Source organism: Sorex fumeus, unplaced genomic scaffold (genome assembly GCF_029834395.1).
Source record: "Sorex fumeus unplaced genomic scaffold, SorFum_2.1 ptg000026l, whole genome shotgun sequence".
NCBI classification, from domain to species: Eukaryota; Metazoa; Chordata; class Mammalia; order Eulipotyphla; family Soricidae; genus Sorex; species Sorex fumeus.
The window spans coordinates 14,298,582-14,320,288 of record NW_026606083.1 but is presented as its reverse complement, the minus strand read 5'-3'; the positions used below and the strand labels follow the sequence as shown (position 1 = coordinate 14,320,288).

Here is a 21,707-nt window from a genome sequence, read left to right as displayed (position 1 = left end):
GGGAGAAGCTGGCTGGGAGGGGGTTGGGGGGTACCCAGCCAGCCTGCGGGAGGGAGAAGCCTATGTCTCAGTCTGCCCTTGATCTCTTCTGAGGCCCTTGATTGTGATCAAATCTCAAGCTCAGAACTGCAGTTTCTTTCTTTCCTGTTTCTTGTTCTGGTTTGGGGAACCCACCCAGCAGTGCTCAGGACTTACTCTTGGCTCTGTGCTCAGGGATCACTCCTGGCAGGGTTTGGGGCTTTGAATGTAGGGCCAGAGGTTGAATCAGGGGTGGCTTTGGGCAAGGCAAGAACATCAACGCTTGTACTCTCTCTGACCCCAGAACGTTTGATTCTTCCTATCCCTGCACTCCCCTTGAAACTGCGGCCCTTGTAGCTTTACCCCAGGCTGGTCTTGGGTGCCAAAGACCTTTTCCCTTTCTCTTCAGACACATAATCAGTTCCTCTCTGCCACCTCACTCTGCCATTCCAACCTCATTCACACCTCTCAGATCTCTCTCCCCCCGCAGCATCTAGAAACTCCAATTTGACAAACACAAAAAGAGATCTTGCTGCCACCTAAAACATGTGGATTTTTCTCTCCCTTCTCAGGCCTCCCTCGCCCCGACCCACTTTCCTCCTGCACTTCTTGGTTCTTTATTATTATTATTATTATTATTATTATTATTATTATTTACTGACAACCAATTTCTCCAGGCCTGGCTCTTCCTAAGCCTTTCAGCTCTTTCTTCCTCCTCTAATTCTGTCAAGTGTCTGGCTCTAATGGACAAAGAGCTGTGTCCGGGCTGGCCGAGACATGCTCCTGGGAAGATGGATGGTGTGGGGACAGACGGAGGACTGGCAGGAGGCAATTATGGATGTGTCCTGACAGCCAGGAGGAGGGAGACAGTCTGTGATCAATGTCATTCTGGCAGTGCATTTTTGTGGGGTGCCGCTGCAGGCGTGACTCTGGAAATACCCAAGGAGACTGCCCAGCGCTGTGCTTTGGGGGCTCTCTAGGGTAAGGAGTGTGAAGGAGATGGGGACCAGGGGGCTTTCAGAAGGCAGGAGAGTCTCCTCAAGGAGCCTTCATGTGAGTTCAGGGATCACTCCTGGCAGGGTTTGGCACAGCACAAGGCAGAGGGACAGAGGGACAGAGGCCTGAGCTTGGAACCTGTGCACAGGGGTGGTCGCAGAGGGAGGGAGCTGGGAAGAGGAATCAATCCAAGCCTCTGCGAGAATTCTCTAGGGTCTTTAAACTGAGTTGCTCAGAAATCGCAGGAAGAATTGCACCCTGTGGCTTGGATACTGGTTTCTAAAAAGATCCTTCTGGAAGTTGTGTGGTGAAGGGATGGCGGAGACACAAGAGGGAGGCAGAAAGCCTGGTCTGGAGCCGCTGTGGCCATGGACCAGACAAGAAAGAAACAAAGGCAAGGGCATTTGCAGGGGGAAGACCAGCAGGACCTGCAGGGGAGAGGTGAGGAGGGGAGAGTGCTAGGAGGAGGGTCTCTGGCTTCAGCCCTGCCTGCTGACAGGCAGAAGCCTGGGCCCGGGAGGAGGAGAAGGGCTGTGGGTCGGATCTTCCACTTTTGGGCATCGGAGCGGAATTGGGAGCAGAGCAGTGAGAGGGCTTCTGGGGAGCACAAGACAGAAGGGAAAGCCACACGGAACACACAGGGAAATCGTGATGCTGAAGAAATGAGCCACACCATAAGCAATGACAGCGCCATGACAGGCAGCAGAAATGAGAAAAATCAGTTAGGCCTCAGGTTCAGTTCCTGGAACTGAAACAGTTTCGGTTTCCAAAAAAATCAAACAAAGCATAACTAGCCAACCTGACCCCACCTGGAAAGTTCCTGGACCCAAGTGGGCTCAGTTACCATGTGCCTTATCAGCAATGACTAGTGTCAGAAATTGTCTTTTGTTCACTGTATCACTGTCATCACTGTATTGCTGTCATTTCCTCGAGCAGGCACCAGTAACGTCTCCATATGTCCTAGTCCTGAGATTTTAGCAAGTGCCACATTGGAGGCTCTTTCAGGGTCAGGGGAATGAGACCCATCATTGTTACTGGGTTTTGGCATATCGAATACGCCACAGGGAACCTGCCAGACTCTGCTGTGTGGTCAGGATTCTCTCAGTAGCCTGCCTGGTTCTCCGAGAGCAAGAACTAGACAATAAGAGGTCACACAGCCTCGAATGCAGACGCGTGCTTCCGGGAGCTTGGTTTTATAGTTTTTGGGTCTTGCCATTGATGGGATTACACAGCATCGGGGCAGTTGGTGGGTGTAACTGTCTAGCTACTGGAAGATGGGGGATCTGGGTGGAGGAGGCCCAGTCCCAACCCAAACAGGCTTGGAGATCTCAGCCATGGGTCCCAAACACCTGGGTTCCTTTGCCGGTTCCTTCATGGTGTGAGGTTTGTCCAAGCATGTGGAGAGTGGTCTTGAGCATGGCTGTGGCTGGGTTCCGGAGGTCTTCAGCTTCCGGGGCTCTGCTCGGGGCGAGGAGGAAAACTCAACCCGCCACCCTCCAAGGGGCCCCAGTGAGGACAGCCAGGCACAGGGGCAGGAGACTTTTGTTAAGCAGGAAGAATGAGGAGCTTATGTAACCACATGCTATATTACTCCCTCTGAACTGGAGTTGGGGTCCTTGTCTTGGAAGCTGCTGATTCGGTGTGGACTGGGACCCTAGCTCGAGCTATTAATAAAATCCCTTGCTTTTGCATCACAAGAGTGGTCCCTCTTCCTTATTTGAAGTAATACTTTCGGTTTAACAGTCCCATGTTTATAGTCAGAGACCAGGGGGAGATCACTTATCCCTGGAAAGAACTGGAACAAGAAAGAAGCACCAAGCGCCCACGCTGGGGCAGTGGGAGATGTAGAGGCTTGAAAGAGGCCTCGACGGCCCTGGACAACCAGTGTCGGCCAGACAGGGGTCGTTTTCAGGGGAGTTAGTGCTTGGGTGGGTCCATGCTGCTGAGCGCCGGGGAGAGGAAGAAAGAGGCTCCACAGAGTCACTGCTGGGGAATAGAAGTGGCGGGTGTTGAGAAGCTGGAGGAAGCAGTTTTGGGGGTCTTGAGTTGTCTGATGAGCCAGTCAGTGGTGGAGGCCCCGGGGGTGGGGGAGGTAGTGATTTCCAATCACGCTTCAGAGGAAGGGAGAAACATGAAAGATAGTCTGGGAGATGGGGAAGAGCTCAAGGAGGAGCCTGTTGGTTTTCGGGTCACACCCGGCAGTGCCCAAGGCTTCCTGCTGGCTCTGTTCTCAGTGATTACTTCTGGCAGGGCTCAGAGCAAAGCTACGTGCTGGGATCAAACCTGGACTGGCCATATGCAGGGCAGGTGCTCCAGCCCCCAGGGAAGAAGGTGTTTCCGAGTGCTTAGGATCTTGGTGGTGGGAACTAGTTCTTGGTTTGCGATCGGAAGAGATGAGCAGGCAAGGGATGTGCTGAAGGGGGACATAGGCCCTTCAGGGAACAGGGGGGGAACTCGTGAATTGGCGGGAGCAGGGACATTTCTTCTCTTGTAACACATGGTGAGATGAACAAGATGGACACTTACGGAGTGGCTTGGGTCATGCCAAAATTCATATGCAGAAGCCCCGACTCTCAAGGGGACTGTAATTAATGAAGGTGAGTGGGGCCCTAGGGTGAGACTGGTATTCTCGGAAAAGGAGGCAGAGCATTCACTCATGCACACTTAGACGGAGCCACATGAGGACGCGGGGAGCAGGGGACTGCCTGCAAGCCCAGAAGAGAGATCTCTCCAGAAACAAGTCACAGTGGCCCTTGATCTTCACCTCCCAGCCACCAGAATGGTGAGCAAATGAATATCGGTGTCTATGCCACCCACGCTGTGGAGGCCACGCAGAGCTGGAGCCAGCAAAGGGCTCCCAAAGCGTTTGCCTCTGCAGACTCCTGGTTTTCCAGGAAAGGGCTCGAGAAGCCCTCCAGCAGAGTGGGTGTAGAGGTGATGGGGGCAGAGCAGAGCAAGGCAGGAATGAAGTTGAAAGGGGAGCTTGCGATTTATCAAGGAAGCATGGCAGGCTTGCCAGGGATCATTAAAGGCGCATTTGAAAGGGGCAGGGCTGACTCTAAAGAGCCGGCAGCCAGCAGTGAGTCTAATCCTACCTCAGTCTCTGGTTGGAGGGAGAACGCCCAGATGGCAGTGTGCTGAGGACATCCAGGACTCCAAATTGGCCAGGCCAGAACAACAGAGCTCAGAGAGGCAAGCAAATGAGCATTTTTTGAGGGCTGAGGGCATGGGTGAAGGAAGTAAAGAAAGGCTGTGAATATTGGAGTGGAGGGGGTATTAGCAGCTATATTAGTAACATAAGATAGTAATAAGCACATTCATTACTTGAAACCGGTGATAAAAATATTTCACACGTTTATTCCAAGGATCCAGTGATGATACAGACAAAACTATAAAGACAGTTATCTGCCTGGTTAACTTAATACATAAAATTTAAGAAACTTGATACTGATCCATATATACCTATATATATGTATAAATATATGCATGTGGCAGGTATCATAAGTTTTTATTTTGTGAGGTTTTTCCGCTACGGTCATCATACCTATGAGCAAAATTATTATATGTAAATGATTATAGTAACACAAACGGCACATTGTCATCTGGAAAGTGTGAATAGGAGATCTGGATGGGAGAGTCAAATCACAAATCACAAATCATCCTGTTATTCGTCGATTGCCTCGAGCAGGCCCCAGTAATGTCTCCTCCATCCTAGCCCTGAGATTATATTCAAGGCTCTTTAGGAGAATGAGACCCATCATTGTTACTGGTATTTGGCATATTGGGTATGCCACGGGGAGTTTGCCAGACTCTGCCGTGTGGGCAGGCTACATTCGGTAGCCTGCCAGTTTGTCCAAAGTAGGAATGAGATAATAAGATGTCATAATAAGATGGCCGTGCGGTTCCGGGAGCTCTTTTTTATAGTCTCTGAGTCTTGGCCGTTGATGGGATTACACGGCGCCAGGGGGCCAGTTGGTGGGTGTGACCCCCGCCTACTGGAATTTGGAGGATCTGAGTGGAGGATGCTCAGCCCCAATCCGAGTAGACTTGGAGATCTCAGCCCCGGAACCCGTGTGGCTTTGTCCCTCTGCCAGTACCTTCCTGTGTGCGGAGAGTGGTCTCAGCGTGGTGGTGGCTGGTCCTGGAGGTCTTCGGCTGCCGGAGCCCTGGTCGGGGCGGGGAGGAAAGCTCAACCCGCTCCCCTCCAAGGGGCCCCAGCGAGGACAGCCAGGCGCGGGGGCAGGAGACTGGCGCTGTGTAATCCCATCAACGGCCAAGACTCAGAGACTATAAAAACCAGCTCCCGGAAGAGAACAGTGCAGTCTCCTGCCCCCGCGCCTGGCTGTCCTCGCCGGGGCCCCTTGGAGGGGAGCGGGTTGAGCTTTCCTCCCCGCCCCGACCAGGGCTCCGGCAGCTGAAGACCTCCAGGACCAGCCACCACCACGCTGAGACCACTCTCCGCACACAGGAAGGTACTGGCAGAGGGACAAAGCCACGTGGGTTCCGGGGCCGAGATCTCCAACCCTACTCGGATTGGGGCTGAGCATCCTCCACTCAGAGCCTCCAAATTCCAGTAGGCGGGGGTCACACCCACCAACTGGCCCCCTGGCGCCGATGGGAGAGTAACACATGTTAATCAAAATGGTTGAATAAGTGCATCAAAAATCTTTGATTCTGTTTATCTTTAGTTTTGTATCAACTCCCTGAGCAAAACAGTATTTTTATGCCCCATAGCCCCTAAGTTAGAAATTTCTAGAGGGAGTGCTGCATTAATATTGCTTTTGGTGTTTTTTAGATGTCAGCAATGACTGGGTGGAAAAGACAAAAGAACCATTTGTTTTGTATTTTGGGCCCTGCCCAACTGTGCTCAGGGGTTATTCCTCATTCTACACTCAAGAATCATTCCAGGGGCTGGAGCGATAGCACAGCGGGTAGGGTGTTTGCCTTGCATATTGGCTGATGCGAGTTCGATTCCCAGAATCCCATACAGTCCCCTGAGCACCTCCAGGAGTAATTCCTGAGTGCAGAATCAGGAATAAACCCTGTGCACCACCAGGTGTAACCCAAAAGACAAAAAAAAAAAAAGAATTATTCCGGCAGGTCTCAGGGGACTGTATGGGGTGCCAGGGATGGACCCTGGGTCTACCACATGCAAGGAAAGTGCCTAGCCACTATACTATCTCCAGTCCTCAAACCATCATTTTTTTTATTTCAGAAATTTTAAGCAAGAAGTTCTAGAAACTCTGAATAAATATATGCAGCCTATACTTTTTATATGCAGAGTTGCTCAGGCAGAATGAGAATGTGATAAGCCTTGTAAATTCCAAATTACATTCAATTGTACCTAATAAAGAGATTTTAAAAGTTGAGCAAAAAATATATGTGTTATTACTGGAAAAGAAATAGCAGGGTTGAAAAAAGAAAAAGATAATAAGGAGTTGAATTGGATGGAGGCATTCATTGCCTAAGGAAAAAAAAACCCACCACTGTAATAAAAATAATCATCCTGAATATTGTGTTTCTTGATTTAAAAAATGTATTCACATTTTGGTAGAATTGAATAGAGGTGTGTTGGATAACAATGCACGGGCCCCATACCTATTGATCTCCTTGATTCTCTTGATTAAAAGGCATTTAGGCTGGTTACAAGTCTCTTTTTGTTAAACCTGGCTGAGATCTCCCCAGAGAAATCACACGAAGACAAGTTGTGATGCAATAAGCAAAGGGTCTTTACTGGCTAGCTCAGCTAGCTCAAGCTAGAGCTCTCATCTGGCTCATCGGACACAATGGCAGCCTTCTCAGAACGAGCGGCCCCAAATCTAAAAGTGAGGAGCTTTTATACCGTAACATTATGTAACAGGGGCTTTTTGCGGACCACCCTTTTGGCCGAAGTCTGAGGGCTTTTCACTACTTGTACTTAGCTGATTGGTTATAAGTTGGAGTTACATAAGGGTTGCATAAGAGTTACAAAAGGGTTATATGGTGGTGGGGAGGCTTCCCTATCTGCATCTGATTGGTGACCCTTAGTGGACCACACCATGGCTCTCTCACTTCGGGGAAATCATGACTCAATTCCAGGTATCTGTGCTCAATTCCAGGAATTCTGGAACCCAAACTTAGGCCTAGCTTCTTCTGGCTTCTTTATGAGCCTGTCATGGTGCTGCCTTTGCTTCTCTATCTCTCATTTTTCTATGAAGGCCTTGTAGACAGTGTGTGGAAGGCAGGACAAGGCATATGTGCACCCAAGAGGCCATACTGATCCTGCCATTTTGGTGTCCAGGAGGTTTTAATACTTAAACCAAAGATTCTGAACCCATCTGTCTTCACTGAGGACTCCTTTGTCAGTCACTTGTCAGTCCCCTCCCCCTCCCCTGCAGCAGATAATCTGACACTTCATGCAGGAATAAAGATTCACATTTGGGCTCGAGGAGCCCCTTCTTGTCCAAACTTTGGGGCATCTTTCACGTTTGGATTGCTGATCTCTCTGAACCCTGGTGTGGGGCAGCCTGCAGCTGGAGCTGGTGGCCTGTGGGAGGCCATTGGGGCCGGGTGGACACCAGGCATCGGCTTGCCATGACAATCAACTGTGGTTGCGGGAGAGTGGGCATTGCCATGGTAAATCCTGACCAAAGGAAAGCTCCAGGATGAAAAGTGGGAAAAGCTAATGTCTTTGAGGGTGTGGGGCCAGAAGTTGAGGGTGGGGTAGGCAGTCAGCATGGATGAGGAAAGACGAAAGAGGCCCGAGCACCTCTGGAGAACCTGTGCCTCTGCCCCCCACTAGACAGAGCTGGGTTCCCTTTAGTTCTGTTAAAGGTATTGATGCAGCTAAGGCCGACGAGGCGGTGGGTCTTTGTTCGCCATTGCCATGAAAATATTGAATAAGATGCTCAGACTCAGAGTTGAAAATTAGAAACATTTTTTTGGAAAGTCCAAAAGAAAAAGAGATTCCCCAAGTAGGGAGGAACTTAGTAGAGTATTAAGTTAATGATGTCTCTTTTTGGGAGATTTTTTACAGAAAAACCGGCCTCTGTGTTACAGGGGATACAGGAAATCTGCGGGATGGTCAGGCTAGTTGGAGTCTTGCTGGCCATCTGTGTCAGGTGTTGGCCATTATCTTAGCTTCCCTGTAAGCTTAACTTCTGGGGAAGAATTTTATGATGAAAAATTGTTAACTCCCTGTTTATCAGAAAAGCCCAGAAATTTGCAGGGAATCAAAAATGGAGGATGGGCCAGCCCAAAGCAGGACTACTCACAGCAGCTGGCAAGTGTAAACTGAGGCCTCCTGAGTAAAATGACGATCGGGGCTCAGCATGAGGGCAGGAAAAATTCCATGATAGAGTCACCTGATGCAAATGCAACTATGTTCCTGGTAGATTGGGATACGCTAAGAATTCAGAGGACTCAGCTATGTATGAAGACTCCTTTTTCCCGGAAATGGGACAGGGAATGAGGTAATGGACAAAAAAAAAAAAAATGCCTGCAAGCTGGAAGGTGGCTAGAAAAGAGAACCTGAGTGGTGAGAAGAGATCAGGTGGAGAATGAACTGGGGCTGTTCAGATGCTGCCAAGTTCACATGCAGGAAAGCCAAGCAAACAACCCCGCTGCCCCCAGTACTAGCCAGACAAGGGAGCTCTGATTTCACTCAATTCAGATGATTCCCAGTTGTAAGTGAAATCACAGCAGGGCACATTGTCAGCTGGAAAGTGCGAATAGGAGAGTTGTATGGGAGATTAACACACGTTAATCAAGAGTTCAGTGTCCTGCCTCCGCCTCCCCAGCCGTCCTGCGATGTCTGCAAGGAGACTTAATTGACTGCACCGAGCTAGACCCCGTGCCACATGTGGGTAATTGTGTTCCATCTCTTCAAGGATTGTTACTCGGTGCTGTTTTCTTGTTGCATTTCGCCTGTAATTATATTATATTGCTCGGTTTTGCGATGGATAGGACCCTGAGGACTGGCTCACTACCCTTCCTAATTACAGTTTACCTAAACACAGTAAATCTGGCCAGCCAGCTCTCTCCCACGTTCATTCACTATTAATGGGCACATTTAGACGCCATCTTAAGTATTGTAAAATCTCAACAAAACTGAAAGACTGGAGAGTCAGTTCTTCAGGTTAAGTAAATCTTACAAATATCAGAGACCCCGTCAGAAGATCCCGTGGGTTCTAATTTATCCTGTTGAAGATTTTTTTCCCCTAGAATTTTATTTGACTTTTCAGGCTGGTTGTTTCCAAAATCTTTCCCTGAGTTCAGCTTTGCAGTACCTGAGATTGGTTTCATTCATTCATTCATTCATTCATTCATTCGTCTCTTCACATTTCTTTGTTTCTTTTTCTTTCTTTTTTTTTGGGAGGGCAAATGATGCCCAGAGGCTCTTCCTGGCTTTGTGTTTGGAATCACTTCTGTGTGTGATGGTGAGGGACTGTGCAGTGCTTGGGTATGGATAGGGACTTCCTGCATGCAAAGCACGGGCTCAGTCCGTCAAGTCTCTCACCAGCCCCTGTTCACCCTTCGTAATAGGTATCAGGTCAGTGACAGAAATGTATAACAGGACTTATGGGTGACTCTAGGAGATTGCTCTTGGAAGAAGTGCTAGTTGTTTATAATTTTTCCATCATTGTCTTACTCAGGGACTGGAGCCATAGCACAGTGGGTAGGGCATTTGCATTGCACGCCTCGGACCCTAGTTCGATTCCTTTGCCCCTCTCGGAGAGCCTGGCAAATTACCGAGAGTATCCAGTCCTCGCGGCAAAGCCTGGCAAGCTTCCCGTGGCGTATTGGATATGCCCAAAACAGTAACAACAAGGACGGCTGGGGAGGCAGAGGCAGGACACTAAACTCTTGATTAACGTGTGTTAATCTCTCATCCAACTTTCCAGCTGACAATGTGCCCTGCTGTGATTTCACTTACAACTGGGAATCATCTCACAATGAAGACGTTACTGGTGCCCACTCGAGCAAATCAATGAACAATGGGAGGACAGTGCTACAGTGCAGTGCTACAGTCTTAACTCTGGGTGGGCTCAGGGAAGGGGAAATCTTTTTTTTTTTTTGATTAAGAACCAGGTTTTATTGTGGTGGGTGGGATGGGGCGCTTGAGTGCTGGGGTGGGGAACAGGGACTGGAGGGCACAGCTCCAAGGCTCTCAGGAGTGCAGTGCCCGCCACTTGTCCAGAGGCCCACGGTTGGGGATGTATTTGACGCCACAACCATCTGGGATGAGTCGCTTCTCCGCTACCATGTCTTCAAACTCATCCGCATTAAACTTGGTAAAACCCCACTTCTTGGAGATGTGGATTTTCTGACGACCAGGAAACTTGAACTTGGCCCGGCGGAGAGCCTCAATCACATGCTCCTTGTTCTGCAGTTTGGTGCGGATGGACATGATGACCTGGCCAATGTGTACCCTGGCCACCGTGCCCTGGGGCTTTCCGAAGGCCCCCCGCATGCCTGTTTGGAGCCTGAGATGGAGGCCAGTGTGAGAGCAGACAGGAACGAGCAGGACAAAGGGCTGTGTCCAGGGTCCCTTCTCACAGCCCGTACAAGGCACAGGCTGCGTACACTACCCAGGAGCTGCTCGCTGTCGGCAGCCATTGCACACCGGGCCCCACGGGGCAGAGAGCACGGTCGGCTTAATTGGCTGCACCGGGGGAAAATCTTAATTGATTGGGATTCTGATGTCCATAGGTGCATTTCAGAACCTTGGAGATGATTATAATTCTGTAACAAGGTCTTTTGTCTCAGTTAACATTCATAACATTGACAGCAAGGGAGATGTGCTATTGGCTGTTATTTCTCTTGGTGACACATTCTTCTGTTCATTTTGTTTTATGGGCCCCCCCATACATTTAGATAGAATTTCTGGATTTCTTTTTTTGCCACTGATTTTTATTCTGACAACAGGAATGTGAATTCCACAAGGAATCCTGTGTGAGATGTAGAAACATCCACCCCACCAGTTTTGAGTGTTATGGCAGTCAGCTAGAGTTTCACTTACAACTGAAATGTGTTCAGCTTGTGATTTTGCTCATGTGTTCATATTATAAGACCCCACTCCCAGGACTCCCATTGACTGGGCAGCTTCTTTATGTTGATACCTGGTGCTGGCACCAACATCCAGTGTTTCAGATTTCTCCTGCTCTGATGCTCATTAATTCTGCCCCATGAACCATTGTTTGGTTCACTTTGCTTTGCTTTTAGAAAGTCCCCTACAGTTCTCTATATGAGGTTCCTTGTTTTTAAGCCCAATAATTTCTCTAAAAATGAGTCTGAAAAACAAACTTACAAAAGAGGACTTATGGATTGACTTACAGGTTATAAGAGTTAAACTATATAGGCCAAATTTAACATTAAAATAATTAGGGGGGTGGGAGATAATCCAGCAGGTAGGGTATTTGCCTTGGATGTGGCTGGCCCAGGTTCAATCCCTGGGACCCTATTCAATCCCCCCTTTGAAGCCCTGCCAGGCATGATTCCTGAGTCCAAGCCAGCAGTAATCTTTGGGCACTGCTGGCTGTGACCTCCCAAATTGAGTAAGGATATATTGCCAGCCGGGGTTGTTCCCAATGTCCTGAGCATTGTATGGGAGATGCTCACAAAAGAGAGGGCAAGAGAGACAGCTCAGAAGTTCGGGTACATATCTTGCCTGCAGCCACCCTCCATTCAGTCCCAGGAATGATGTGCTCCGTGAGCATCACAGGGTGGAGCTCTCAAAGCCCTGAGCAGCCCTGCGCTGCAGAGACTGAGTGACACCGGGTCTTGGATCCTCACCTGCTGGGGATCTGAGGGTCCTGCGAGGGGCCCTTTTGAGCCCCAGTAGTAGACTCCCCGAAATTGAGTCAGTGTTCAAATAATTGAGCACTTTTATTTTATTTTTTAATTATTTGTTTTTATTAGTGAAACCGTTGTAGACTTACAAACTTTCGTGCTTGGGTTTCAATTATTCAATGATCTAGTACCCATCCCTCCACCAGTGCCCATTCTTCACCACCAATGATCTCAGTAGCTCTCCCACCCCCCACCCCATCCACCCACCCCACCCTACCTCTGTGGCAGGGCATCTTTTGCTCAGTCTTTCCTTTAGGGTGTTGTAGTTTGCAAGAGAGGTATTGAGTGGCCATCATGTTCGGTCTATAGTCTACTTTCAGCACGCATCTCGCATCCCGAGCGAGTCCTCCAAACATCATTTACTTTGTGTTCCCTTCTCTATCTGAGCTGCCTTTTCCCCCAGCATGTGCTGCCAGCTTGCAAGCCATGGAGCAGACCTCCTGGTACTTATCTCAACTATTCTTGGGTGTTCAACCCTATTCTGTTACTTTATATTTCCCAGATGAGTGCAGTCTTTCTATGTCTGTCCCTCTCTTTCTGGCTCATTTCACTTAGCATGATACTTTCCACGTAGAACCACTTGTATGTAAATTTCATGACTTCATCTTTTCTAACAGCTGCATCATACTCCATTGTGTAGATGTACCAAAGTTTTTTTAACCAGTCATCTGTTCTCAGGCACTCGGGTTTTTTCCAGATTTTGGCTATTGTGAATAGTGCAGCAATGAACATAGAAGTACATTTTGACTGTACTTTTTTGCCTCTCTGGGATATATTCCCAGGAGTGGTATTGTTGGGTCAAATGGGAGCTCAATTTCCAATTTTTTGAGAATCGTCCATACTGTTTTCCAAAAGGGCTGAACCAGTTGGCATTCCCACCAGCAGTGAAGGAGGGTCCCTTTCTCACCACATTCGCTCCAAAACTGGTAGCTTTTGTTCTTTTGGATGTGGGTCAGTCAATTGAGCACTTTTAAATGCCTGTCTTGATAGAGAATGACTGCATTTGTTTGTGGGATATTTAAAAAAAGTATGAAACTCATATCTAAGACCAGGGAAAATGGGCCAGGAGAACTGGTCAATGATTGGAAATTACCACAAGGGAGTGGAGGGTAGAGGGTAGGTAAGGTAGAGGAGGGTCGCTTTATGACAGCATTAGATGGAAATGATCACTCTGGATAGGAACTGAGTGTTCAAAGTAGGTAAAGGGATATACCTGATCATCTTTCAGCATCTGTGTTGCTAACCATAACGCCTAAAATGAGAGAGATAAATAGAGAAGTGTCTGCCATAGAGGCCCTGCCATGAGGGGCTGTGGGGGGAGGTGAGAGGGAACCTGGGGACACTGGGAAATGTACACTGGGGGAGGGATAGGTGTTGGAACATTGTATGGCTGAAACCCATCATGAATAGCTTTTTAATGCTCTATCTCACGGTGATTCAATAAAATAAAAATTAATATTAAAAATTAATAAATATGGGAGCCTTGTGGAGAGCAGGTATGAGCTGGGGCTGTTGGGGCAACTAAAACCTCATGGGAAGGGGGGCGTTCCGGCCCGTCCTTCATGCCCTACCGAGGTCACCAGTTGCCCCCCACGAGCGGCTCTTCGGCACGGCCACGGCCCCAGAAGCACAAGGACTTAATGCAGAACCCAGAAGCTTGGAGCAGAAAAGTGAATGGACTATGCGGTAATCCACACCATCATGTCTGCCCAGAGGGGAAAGGGTGTTGCTCCCTTCCGCCCTCCCCCCTCTGGAAAGAAAGATGGCGGCCGCATGGGAGCCTTATGGAGAGCAGGTATGAGCCGGGGGTGTTGGGGCGACTAAAACCTCATGGGAAGGGGGGCGTTCTGGCCCGTCCTTCATGCCCTACCGAGGTCACTAGTTGCCCCCCACGAGCGGCTCTCCAGCACGGCTATGACTCCAGAGCACAGAAACCAATCTCTTAAATTATCTGACTTTCAGTAGAAATACTTCCAGGGTTAATAAGTAAAATAGCAGAAATCCAAAACATCATTTAATTCCTGAACCCAGCTATAGAAAGCAAATCATTTCACAATGCTTTTTCAGCATGTCTGATTTGGGGGGAGGGTAAACTCTAAATAATAATGGTGCATCTTTTATTGAAACAATGAATCTAGTCAAAGTAGATAGAGTGTTAACTAGAATTCATCTGCCTCACAGGCATTGGGAGGAGTGGGGGGTGGGGGTTTATTGGGGTTCTTTGTGGTGAAAAATAAGTATTGGTAAAGGGAAATGTGTTTGATATTTGCATGACCGAGACCTAAACCTGAAAGCTTTGTAACTTTTCCCACAGTGATTCAATAAAATAAATAAATTATAAAAAAATTAAAAATAAAATATATTGAAGATAACTGAAAAAAATAATAAATAAAATACCTGTCTCATCAGACAAGTATTCTCTGACTAGCGCCAACACAGGAGAGGAAGACAGTCCTCATGGAATGGGACTGAGTTTTCCTTTTATGAGAGTTTGTTCCCTCAACATTCACTTCTACAAATTCCATTGAAGACATTCTGTCAGTGGCCAGAGCAGTGGCCCAGTGACTTTCAGCATCTGGCTTGCAAGCATCAGATCTCAAGTTCAGTCCCTGAAGCCACCCTGTGTGCCCTTCAACTCTGATCCCCAGCACCATAGACAGCTTCCAACTGCACTGCCACAGGAAGCTGTGTCAGCCCCACAGCTAAAGAGCACGTCCCCAGTGAGTGCATGTGAGTGCCACAGCTAAAAGTGTGCCCCCCACAAGCATGTGGACCACTCAAAGGGATATACCTCACAGCTAAATGACCCCACACACATATTCAGGCATCACAATGAAAGGAAGGTGGGGGAGCAAATGTTAAGAGCAATATGGAGCGCTCAAAAGAAGTAGACTAGTCAGAGATGCCACTTCTTGGCATCTATCCCCCAAACACAATATTAACTTGAAAGGAAATATGCATACCTGTGTTTATTACCTCCCCCTCTCCCCTACCTTAGCCAGGACATGGAAACAATCCAAGTGTCCAACTATAGATGAATGGGTCAAGAAGTTGTGGGAGATAGATGGGATATATGTATATTCTATATACTGAGTGGAATACTATGCAGCTGCAATAAAGGAGAAAATCATGAAATTTGCCACAACGTGAATGGAACCAGATGGTGGGGGAAAAACAAATGGCCAAGGGCAGCAAAGCTGGGGAGTTTTCCACAGAACTGAGTTGAAGCGGTTGTTGTTAAAAAGGGTCCTTTGGGACCTTGGTGAAGGGAAGCAGACACTGGGTACTGGGTGTGGTCTTGGAATAATGGACACATGAAGCCACCATTAGCAGTAATGCACATCAGTACATCAATGAAAATTTTAAAAAGAAAAAATATGTTTGTGGGGCTGGAGAGCGATTACAGCAGGTAGGGCACTTGCCTTGTGTGCTTGCCTTGCACGTGGTAGATCAAATTAGATCCCCAGCATCCCAGAAGGTTTCCCATGCACTACCCAGAGTAATTTCTTTTTTTTTTATAATTGAATCACCGTGAGGTACAATTACAAAGCTTTCATGTTTGAGTTTCAGTCATACAATGATTGAACACCCATTTCTCCACCAGTGTACATTCTCCACCACCGACTCCTCAGCATCCACCCCCCAACCCAAAACCTTCCCCTGCCTCTGTGGCAGACAATCTCCCCCTCACTCTTTCTCTACTTTGGGGCTTTATGGTTTGCAGTACAGATACTGAGAGGCTATCACATTTGGTCCTTTGTCTACTTTCAGCACACATCTCCCATCTGAGCGATCCATCCAACCATCATTGACTTAGTGATCCCTTCTTTATTTCAGCTGCCTTCTTCCCCAGCTCATGAGGCAGACTTCTAATTGTAGAACAGTATTCCTGATCTTTGTGTCTACTGTCCTTGGGTTTCAGTCTCATATTATGTTATTTCATATTCCACAAATGAGTGCAGTAGTTCTATGTCTGTCTCCCTGTTTCTGACTTATTTCACTTAGCATGACACCCGGAGTAATTTCTAATTGCAGAGCCAAGAGTAACTCTTGAGTATTGCCAGATGGCCCCCCAAACAATAACATGACAACCAAAATAAGAAAATAAATGCTTAAACAGAGAAACTTATTTACTCTTTTGTTGGTTGGGATTTCCTCTTTTTTCCTCTTTGCTTGGAAGAGTTTTGGGTTGGGGCTGCTCAGCTAGCCTGCACCCTGGAACATGGGTTTCAGCTGACATCTCAAAGACATTTCCAGATCTCGTGTCCCTTGGCCTTTTCTCAGAAGAAGCTTCATCTTTCAGCTGTCATCTGGTTTGGCAGAAGTGTGCCCAGGGAGTGTCTGTGTTTGTTGGGCCAGTCAGAACCCCAATACCCTCCGGCTGTGGCAGAGCCTGTGTTTTCTGTGCAGGGTCCCCGGGAGAAGTAGCCTGGTTTCTGGCTCAGGAAAGCGATGGGATCACTCCTTTGAGTCCCATCTCTCTCTCTTTCCTTATGTTACTTCCTTCCAAGCTTTTCCTCTGTCAAGTACACACCGGCACACCCTTCTTTGTGGCCTAGTAAGTTGGCTTTATTGAACACTCCTAGTGTTTCAGATGCTTTCACTGTGGTACCCTACCAGTACTTCTGTCCGCAGGAAGGCCCCATTTCTTAGGAGTCTCTCTCCAGACCAGCAGTGCTTTAGTATTTCCACACATGCCCCCCTTTCCACCTGATACCTTTTGATGAGACCCCGGAATTTGGGCCTATCCAACTGGTCTATCAATCAGATGATGAATAGTGCTAATAAATCATAAAGAAATCGATGGTAAATCATTAAGGCGTTGGGGATCGGGGTGATAGTACAGCAGATAGAATGTTTGCCTTTCACGTCACCTACCCGGGTTCACTCCCCAGCACCCCATATGATCCCCCAAGCACTGCCAGGAATAATTCCTGAGTGCAGAGTCAGGAGTAACCCCTGAGCATCGCCAAGTGTGACCCCAAAATAAATAAATTTTAAAAAAATGTTAAGGCATTTTTGTGATCTCTGCATATTAAGCTGCAGGACCCCCAAATGGGGTTATGACTCACAGTCTTAGAATCTGGAGTCTACCAGAGCTTCCCAAACTTACTTGGTGTACAAGCCTTATTTCCATAAAAGAAAAAAGAGTCTCCCAGGAAACCAGCCTTCTTTAATGCCTCCACCTTCCCCCCCACCAGTGGCACCCAAGCTGCTCTACCTCCCAGACTGTTCCAGCACCCCCAGGGGACTAAAGCACCTGCTTTGGGAAACTGCTGTTTATTCCTGCAGAGAATCTGGGGCAGTGCTTGATCTCTGAGGCGTTTAAGCCACTGGGCACTGAGGGTTCCCCAGGCCTGCAGGATGGTCTCAGCTTCCTGTAGAAGGCAGCCTCCCTGCAGTGCCCCGCCCAGGTGCTCCCTGGGCTCCTTCAGGAGGCAGGAAAAGCCCCTGGGGAATAGGAAGTGCTGAGTCTTCGAAGAGCAAGACCTCCCCCTCCAGCATAGCAGTCAGAAAGCAAGGAGTTATGGAACCTTCTGAGGGCCAAGGAGTCGGGGTGCCCCAGAGCCCAGGTCTGAACTCCTGTCACCCACATTTCTCCTCTTCATCAGGATATCTTCATTTCACAGATATCTTCAGGTTTTGCAGAGTATTAAAAATGTCATTTTATTGTTGGGGTGAGCGGAGGGAGGATAAGGAAGAGAAGCTTGAGCTAGGACCCTACTGGGTCCCAGCAGTGGGGCTGGTAAAACACACACAGACACACACACACACACACACACACACACACACAATTTCCTACATGCTTAAAAATGGTTTAGACGCAAGCAAAGTCAGTTTATAAGAGTCCACAGGTCAGACTGACGCAGAGAGAGACACCCACTTAGCATTTTCTGGAGTCTTTCATTGCGTGTCCTGGTCTGCGGAGGCCGGAAGGGCCTGCTCTTTAGAGATCAGCCAGTTTTGGGAAATGGTTTTGGGAGGAGGAGATGTGTAGTTAATTCCAAGAAGGGAGAGGGTTGTCTAGAAATGCTATGAGCCCATTGTGGGAAGGGAGGCATATTTGCATCACATACTCTGAGGTCATCCTGGAAAAGTAGAGTTGGGGCCGCTCTAGGGATGAAGAGGCACCAAGATGTGGATGGAGTGTCTTAGGAACTCCAGGAAGCGAATGGCCAGGCCAGTTCTAAAGGACAGAGTAACAGAAGTGAGTGCAGAGAGGCACAGTGGAGCATATTCTGGGACCCAGTGTGTCATTTTCACTATGGAAACGAAATTAGGCATCTCCTGGACTCAGGCTTCATTGCATCAGTGCTGCTCTGGGGGCCACATCCACGGCTTCCCACGTGCCAGCGAGGTGCTCTCCCACTCGGCCACAACCCTGACCCTTAGCTCCAAAATAATCATACTTTTATAGGAAGGTAAAAGCTGTCTCCTGGGGCTTGGAAAATGAATGCTTTAAAATAGATCTTTATTTCTCTCCTCAGGAAGGATACGGGTTTGCTGTTACAGCCAGTTTGTAGGATCAGACACATTTATAGATGAGGCACAAGAGGATGGAAGGACCCAGGAAGGCCAAACTTGTCTCTTATACTGGGTGGGGAGAGTCCTTCTAGAGCTCATTTGTGTGCCTATACATAACTCTATTTCTATTCCAAAAAAAAAATGCCCCCTTAAAGAGTAAAAATATGTGTGTGCGGGCGTTGTTGATGCTTGTTCAAATGGTTCGTGAACTTACTTCAGGACTATTTTCATGGCTTTCTGTAGGGACAGCTTCAAGTGAGGGGGAAGGGCATCAGGCTCAATGCTGAATGCAACATGGAAATGTGGACGTTCGTGGTCAAGGAGCAGACTGAGGGCCAGACGAGGGACTGTGAGTAAAGGAAACAGTCATTGGGCAATGCCTGCAGAAAAGCCAGGTGACTAGATCTCCTCCGCGGAAGGTGCTGGAAAGTGGAAGGTGAGGAATTGGCTCAGCTGTCCAGGATGGAGGATTATGGCTAAAGTCAGCTCTTCCAGACCTTCCCAAATATGGAGTCTCATTGAACTGAGCTCTGAGGAACCTGACAAAAACTTAGACAAGGAGAGACCCTCTGTCAATAGACTCAGCTGGGGAAGCTGAAGCCAGGAGTGTTGCACTGCACAAGAAGAGCTCCTGGTGCAAGAATGGTGTTCTATGAAAGCAGAGGTGGATGTGAATGTGAAATCAGGGGGCTGGGGCAGGGAAAGAGAAAGAGAGAGAGAGAGAGAGAGAGAGAGAGAGAGAGAGAGAGAGAGAGAGAGAGAGAGAGAGAAGTGGGGGAGGTGCTTAGCCAACCAGGTTCTGTCCCTGGCACTGATCCAGGAGTAAGCCCTCAACACCGTCAGGTGTACTCAATTCTCCTCTTTCCCCAAAAAGAACATGGAGACACACTTTCAGGGTGCAAAGCTCCAGTCCAGTTCTGAAGTGGAGCAACTCTATGTGTTTCTCTTACCTCTTATAAAATACACACAGGATCTCCCCTGTATGGTGCTTGTCATCGATTCTACTTAAGCTACAGATGACATTTCCGTGTGTTGAGTGGCATGTGTGAAGTGTTTCGAACTCCCTGGTACCTCCCCATGCTCAGCCAGCATCAGCTGCTCGGAGGATTTTCATGCTGAACCAGGAGGCCACATCTGAAATTTTGCATACAGAAATGTGACTCTGGCTATGAAAATTTATCCAAGATTTTCAAATGCAAAGCACCTGAAAGAAAGGTCAAAGCAATCTTGGCTTGGTAAAATGAAAATCATTACTGGAAGTTAGGAGGAAGACGTGGAAACAGCATTGGAGATAAATTCCAACCTGCTTCACACTGGGTTAGTCTCCCACAGAGGGCCAAGTAAACTGCCCCTGCCAGCTCCCTATTTCCTTTGGCTTGTTCCCAGTCTTCTGCGGTTGGCTTTCTCCTTTGCTTAAGATTCCCTGGCCTGTATCAGGACCTGCACTTGCCCAGTTGGATTTTAAAGATTTGTTTATCTTTGGGGGAGATGGCAGGGGGATGGGATAAGGAGTTTGGGCCAGACCCAGCATTGCTCAGGGGACAAGAGAAAATCCTGGTGCTACTACTCAGGGAACCATATGTGGTGCCAGGGATTTGAACCACAGTCATGACCCCTGGTAGCTCCCTACGTTCAAGGCAAACATCCTTCCCTTGGTAGTAGCTCTCCAGCCCTGGGGTTTAAGTTTTAATACATTTTCATGCCATCCTTTCCCCCTGAGGATCACTCACCAGCCTTCCATAGAGGCTAGTCTCCAGTCTGTCGAAAAGACCACAACTGAACCGGGTTTGCCTGTTATCCTTGAAGTAAGCCATGGAGAGGAGCAGGAGGGAGTGGGGATAAGTTTTCATTGATTACGTGTGCTTGTGCTTTGGATTCTTCTGAACTTTCCAGTTAGACTCTTGGTTCCGAGGCAGCTGGGCCCCTGCTTGCTGTCGTATCTCTGGTCACCTCCAAGCTCCAAGGCCTGTGGTACACTGTTGCCATGCTGTGGTACAGGCTGCAGACACATCTGAGGAAGTGACCTCTTTACAGCCAGGTTCAGCTTTGTCATGTCATTGGTGCTTCGAAGGCTGATTTCTGATTTCTGTTCACTGAAAGTCACTTCCTGTGTCCCCTGTAGGAAGAGTCCCATTAGGGCTGATAGGGTCACCCAGGGTCCTGCCTGCTGGATTGCATTAATGACAAGTCATGCTTAGGTTACTTTGTCTCTGATTTCTAGAGGTCCTTGTAGGTGCCTGCTAAGTCCTGAGGGCATTTTATAGGGCTTGAATCACATGTGCCCCCCCCTTTTTCGGGGGGCATTTAGACTATTCCCAGTGTTGCTCATGACTTACTCCTGGTTCTCTGGGCTTGGGGGACTTATGTGATCCTGAGAATTGAACCCTGGTGGGTTGTGTGCAAGACAAGTACCATTCCTACTGTACTATTGCTCTAGTCCTGGAACCACATGCTTTTAAAGAGAAATTTTTATATCCTCACAGCCTTTAGGTTTATTATTTTGGGGGAACGTGGCGAGGGGGTTCATTCTAGTCTTCAAACTTCCTGCATTTCTCTAAGGTTTGCCAGGTATCCTTGAAAGACGATCACTCTCCAGACGTATAAAGATAGAATTTCAGAAAAACAGATCAGCCACAGAGATAGCACTAATGTTTGTTTCTGTGAATTGTTTTTTCCTCCCACTTTACTGAAGTCCCTCCGCCTCCCCATAGACTGAAGTGATAAAAATGTTTCCAAAGGCTTGGTTGCTAGTACCAAGCCAATAAATTCTGAAATTAAATAATAAAAGCCATTGACATCTAGAATGTAATGCTTGCAAGGCCTGCAGAAAGAGGAATTTGTTACATTTAGTGGTGAGCAGACTGCTGGTGAAAGGGAACGGAATTCTAGTTTGTGACGAGGTGCCCCGAGGTCTGTAGCCAAGAGTCAAGAATATGTCTGTCCTGAGGGTGACAGGGTCGGGGTGGAGGGTGTCAAGGAAGGGCGCCCACCTTGCCATGGAGGAATGGGCAGGAGGTAAAGGGCTTGGTTGAGATGTTTGGAGCAAATAGATACAGTTAGAAGAAGGCAAGAGTCCTTAGTTGCTTCCTGGGAATGCGAAGTGAAAGCCATGCAGTTTTTGGCAATGTGTGTGTATCTGGAGAGTGTCTGTTGTGTGGAATCCATCAGAGGGAGAGGAACAGACTCAGGATGATCTCTCTCCTATGGGGATGTAAAGAAACGTCAGGGGACTAGCAAGTACCCAGTGACCATGCGAATGAAGAGCAGGGAAATTGGTCTTCAGTGGGAAGCTCAGTACTGGGGCTTGGGTGGGGGGATAAGTTAGGAGAGAGCACTCT

The 21,707-nt window shown here is 48.1% G+C and overlaps 2 protein-coding genes and 1 non-coding gene across 4 annotated transcripts in view; 1 reads left to right on the top strand and 2 right to left on the bottom strand.

The window, feature by feature from the left end:
- The window catches only part of ST8SIA6 (ST8 alpha-N-acetyl-neuraminide alpha-2,8-sialyltransferase 6), a 130,093-nt gene that overhangs the window by 36,280 nt on the left and 72,106 nt on the right, over nt 1-21,707 (top strand). The gene's annotated exons all lie outside the window — the stretch shown is intronic.
- On the bottom strand, nt 10,058-10,590 carry LOC130024020 (60S ribosomal protein L10-like). Its single transcript, XM_056114633.1, has one exon. It carries the CDS (start codon nt 10,463-10,465, stop codon nt 10,163-10,165), a length of 303 nt encoding a protein of 100 aa, XP_055970608.1. The 5' UTR covers nt 10,466-10,590; the 3' UTR covers nt 10,058-10,162.
- Nucleotides 10,527-10,663, bottom strand: LOC130024119 (small nucleolar RNA SNORA70). The gene has a single exon (XR_008792562.1). It is a non-coding gene; the product is annotated as a small nucleolar RNA SNORA70 (small nucleolar RNA).

Bases quoted from the DNA above. Each gene is read 5' to 3' on its own strand.
- LOC130024020 (XM_056114633.1), bottom strand. From the start codon at position 10,465: ATGCGGGGGGCCTTCGGAAAGCCCCAGGGCACGGTGGCCAGGGTACAC.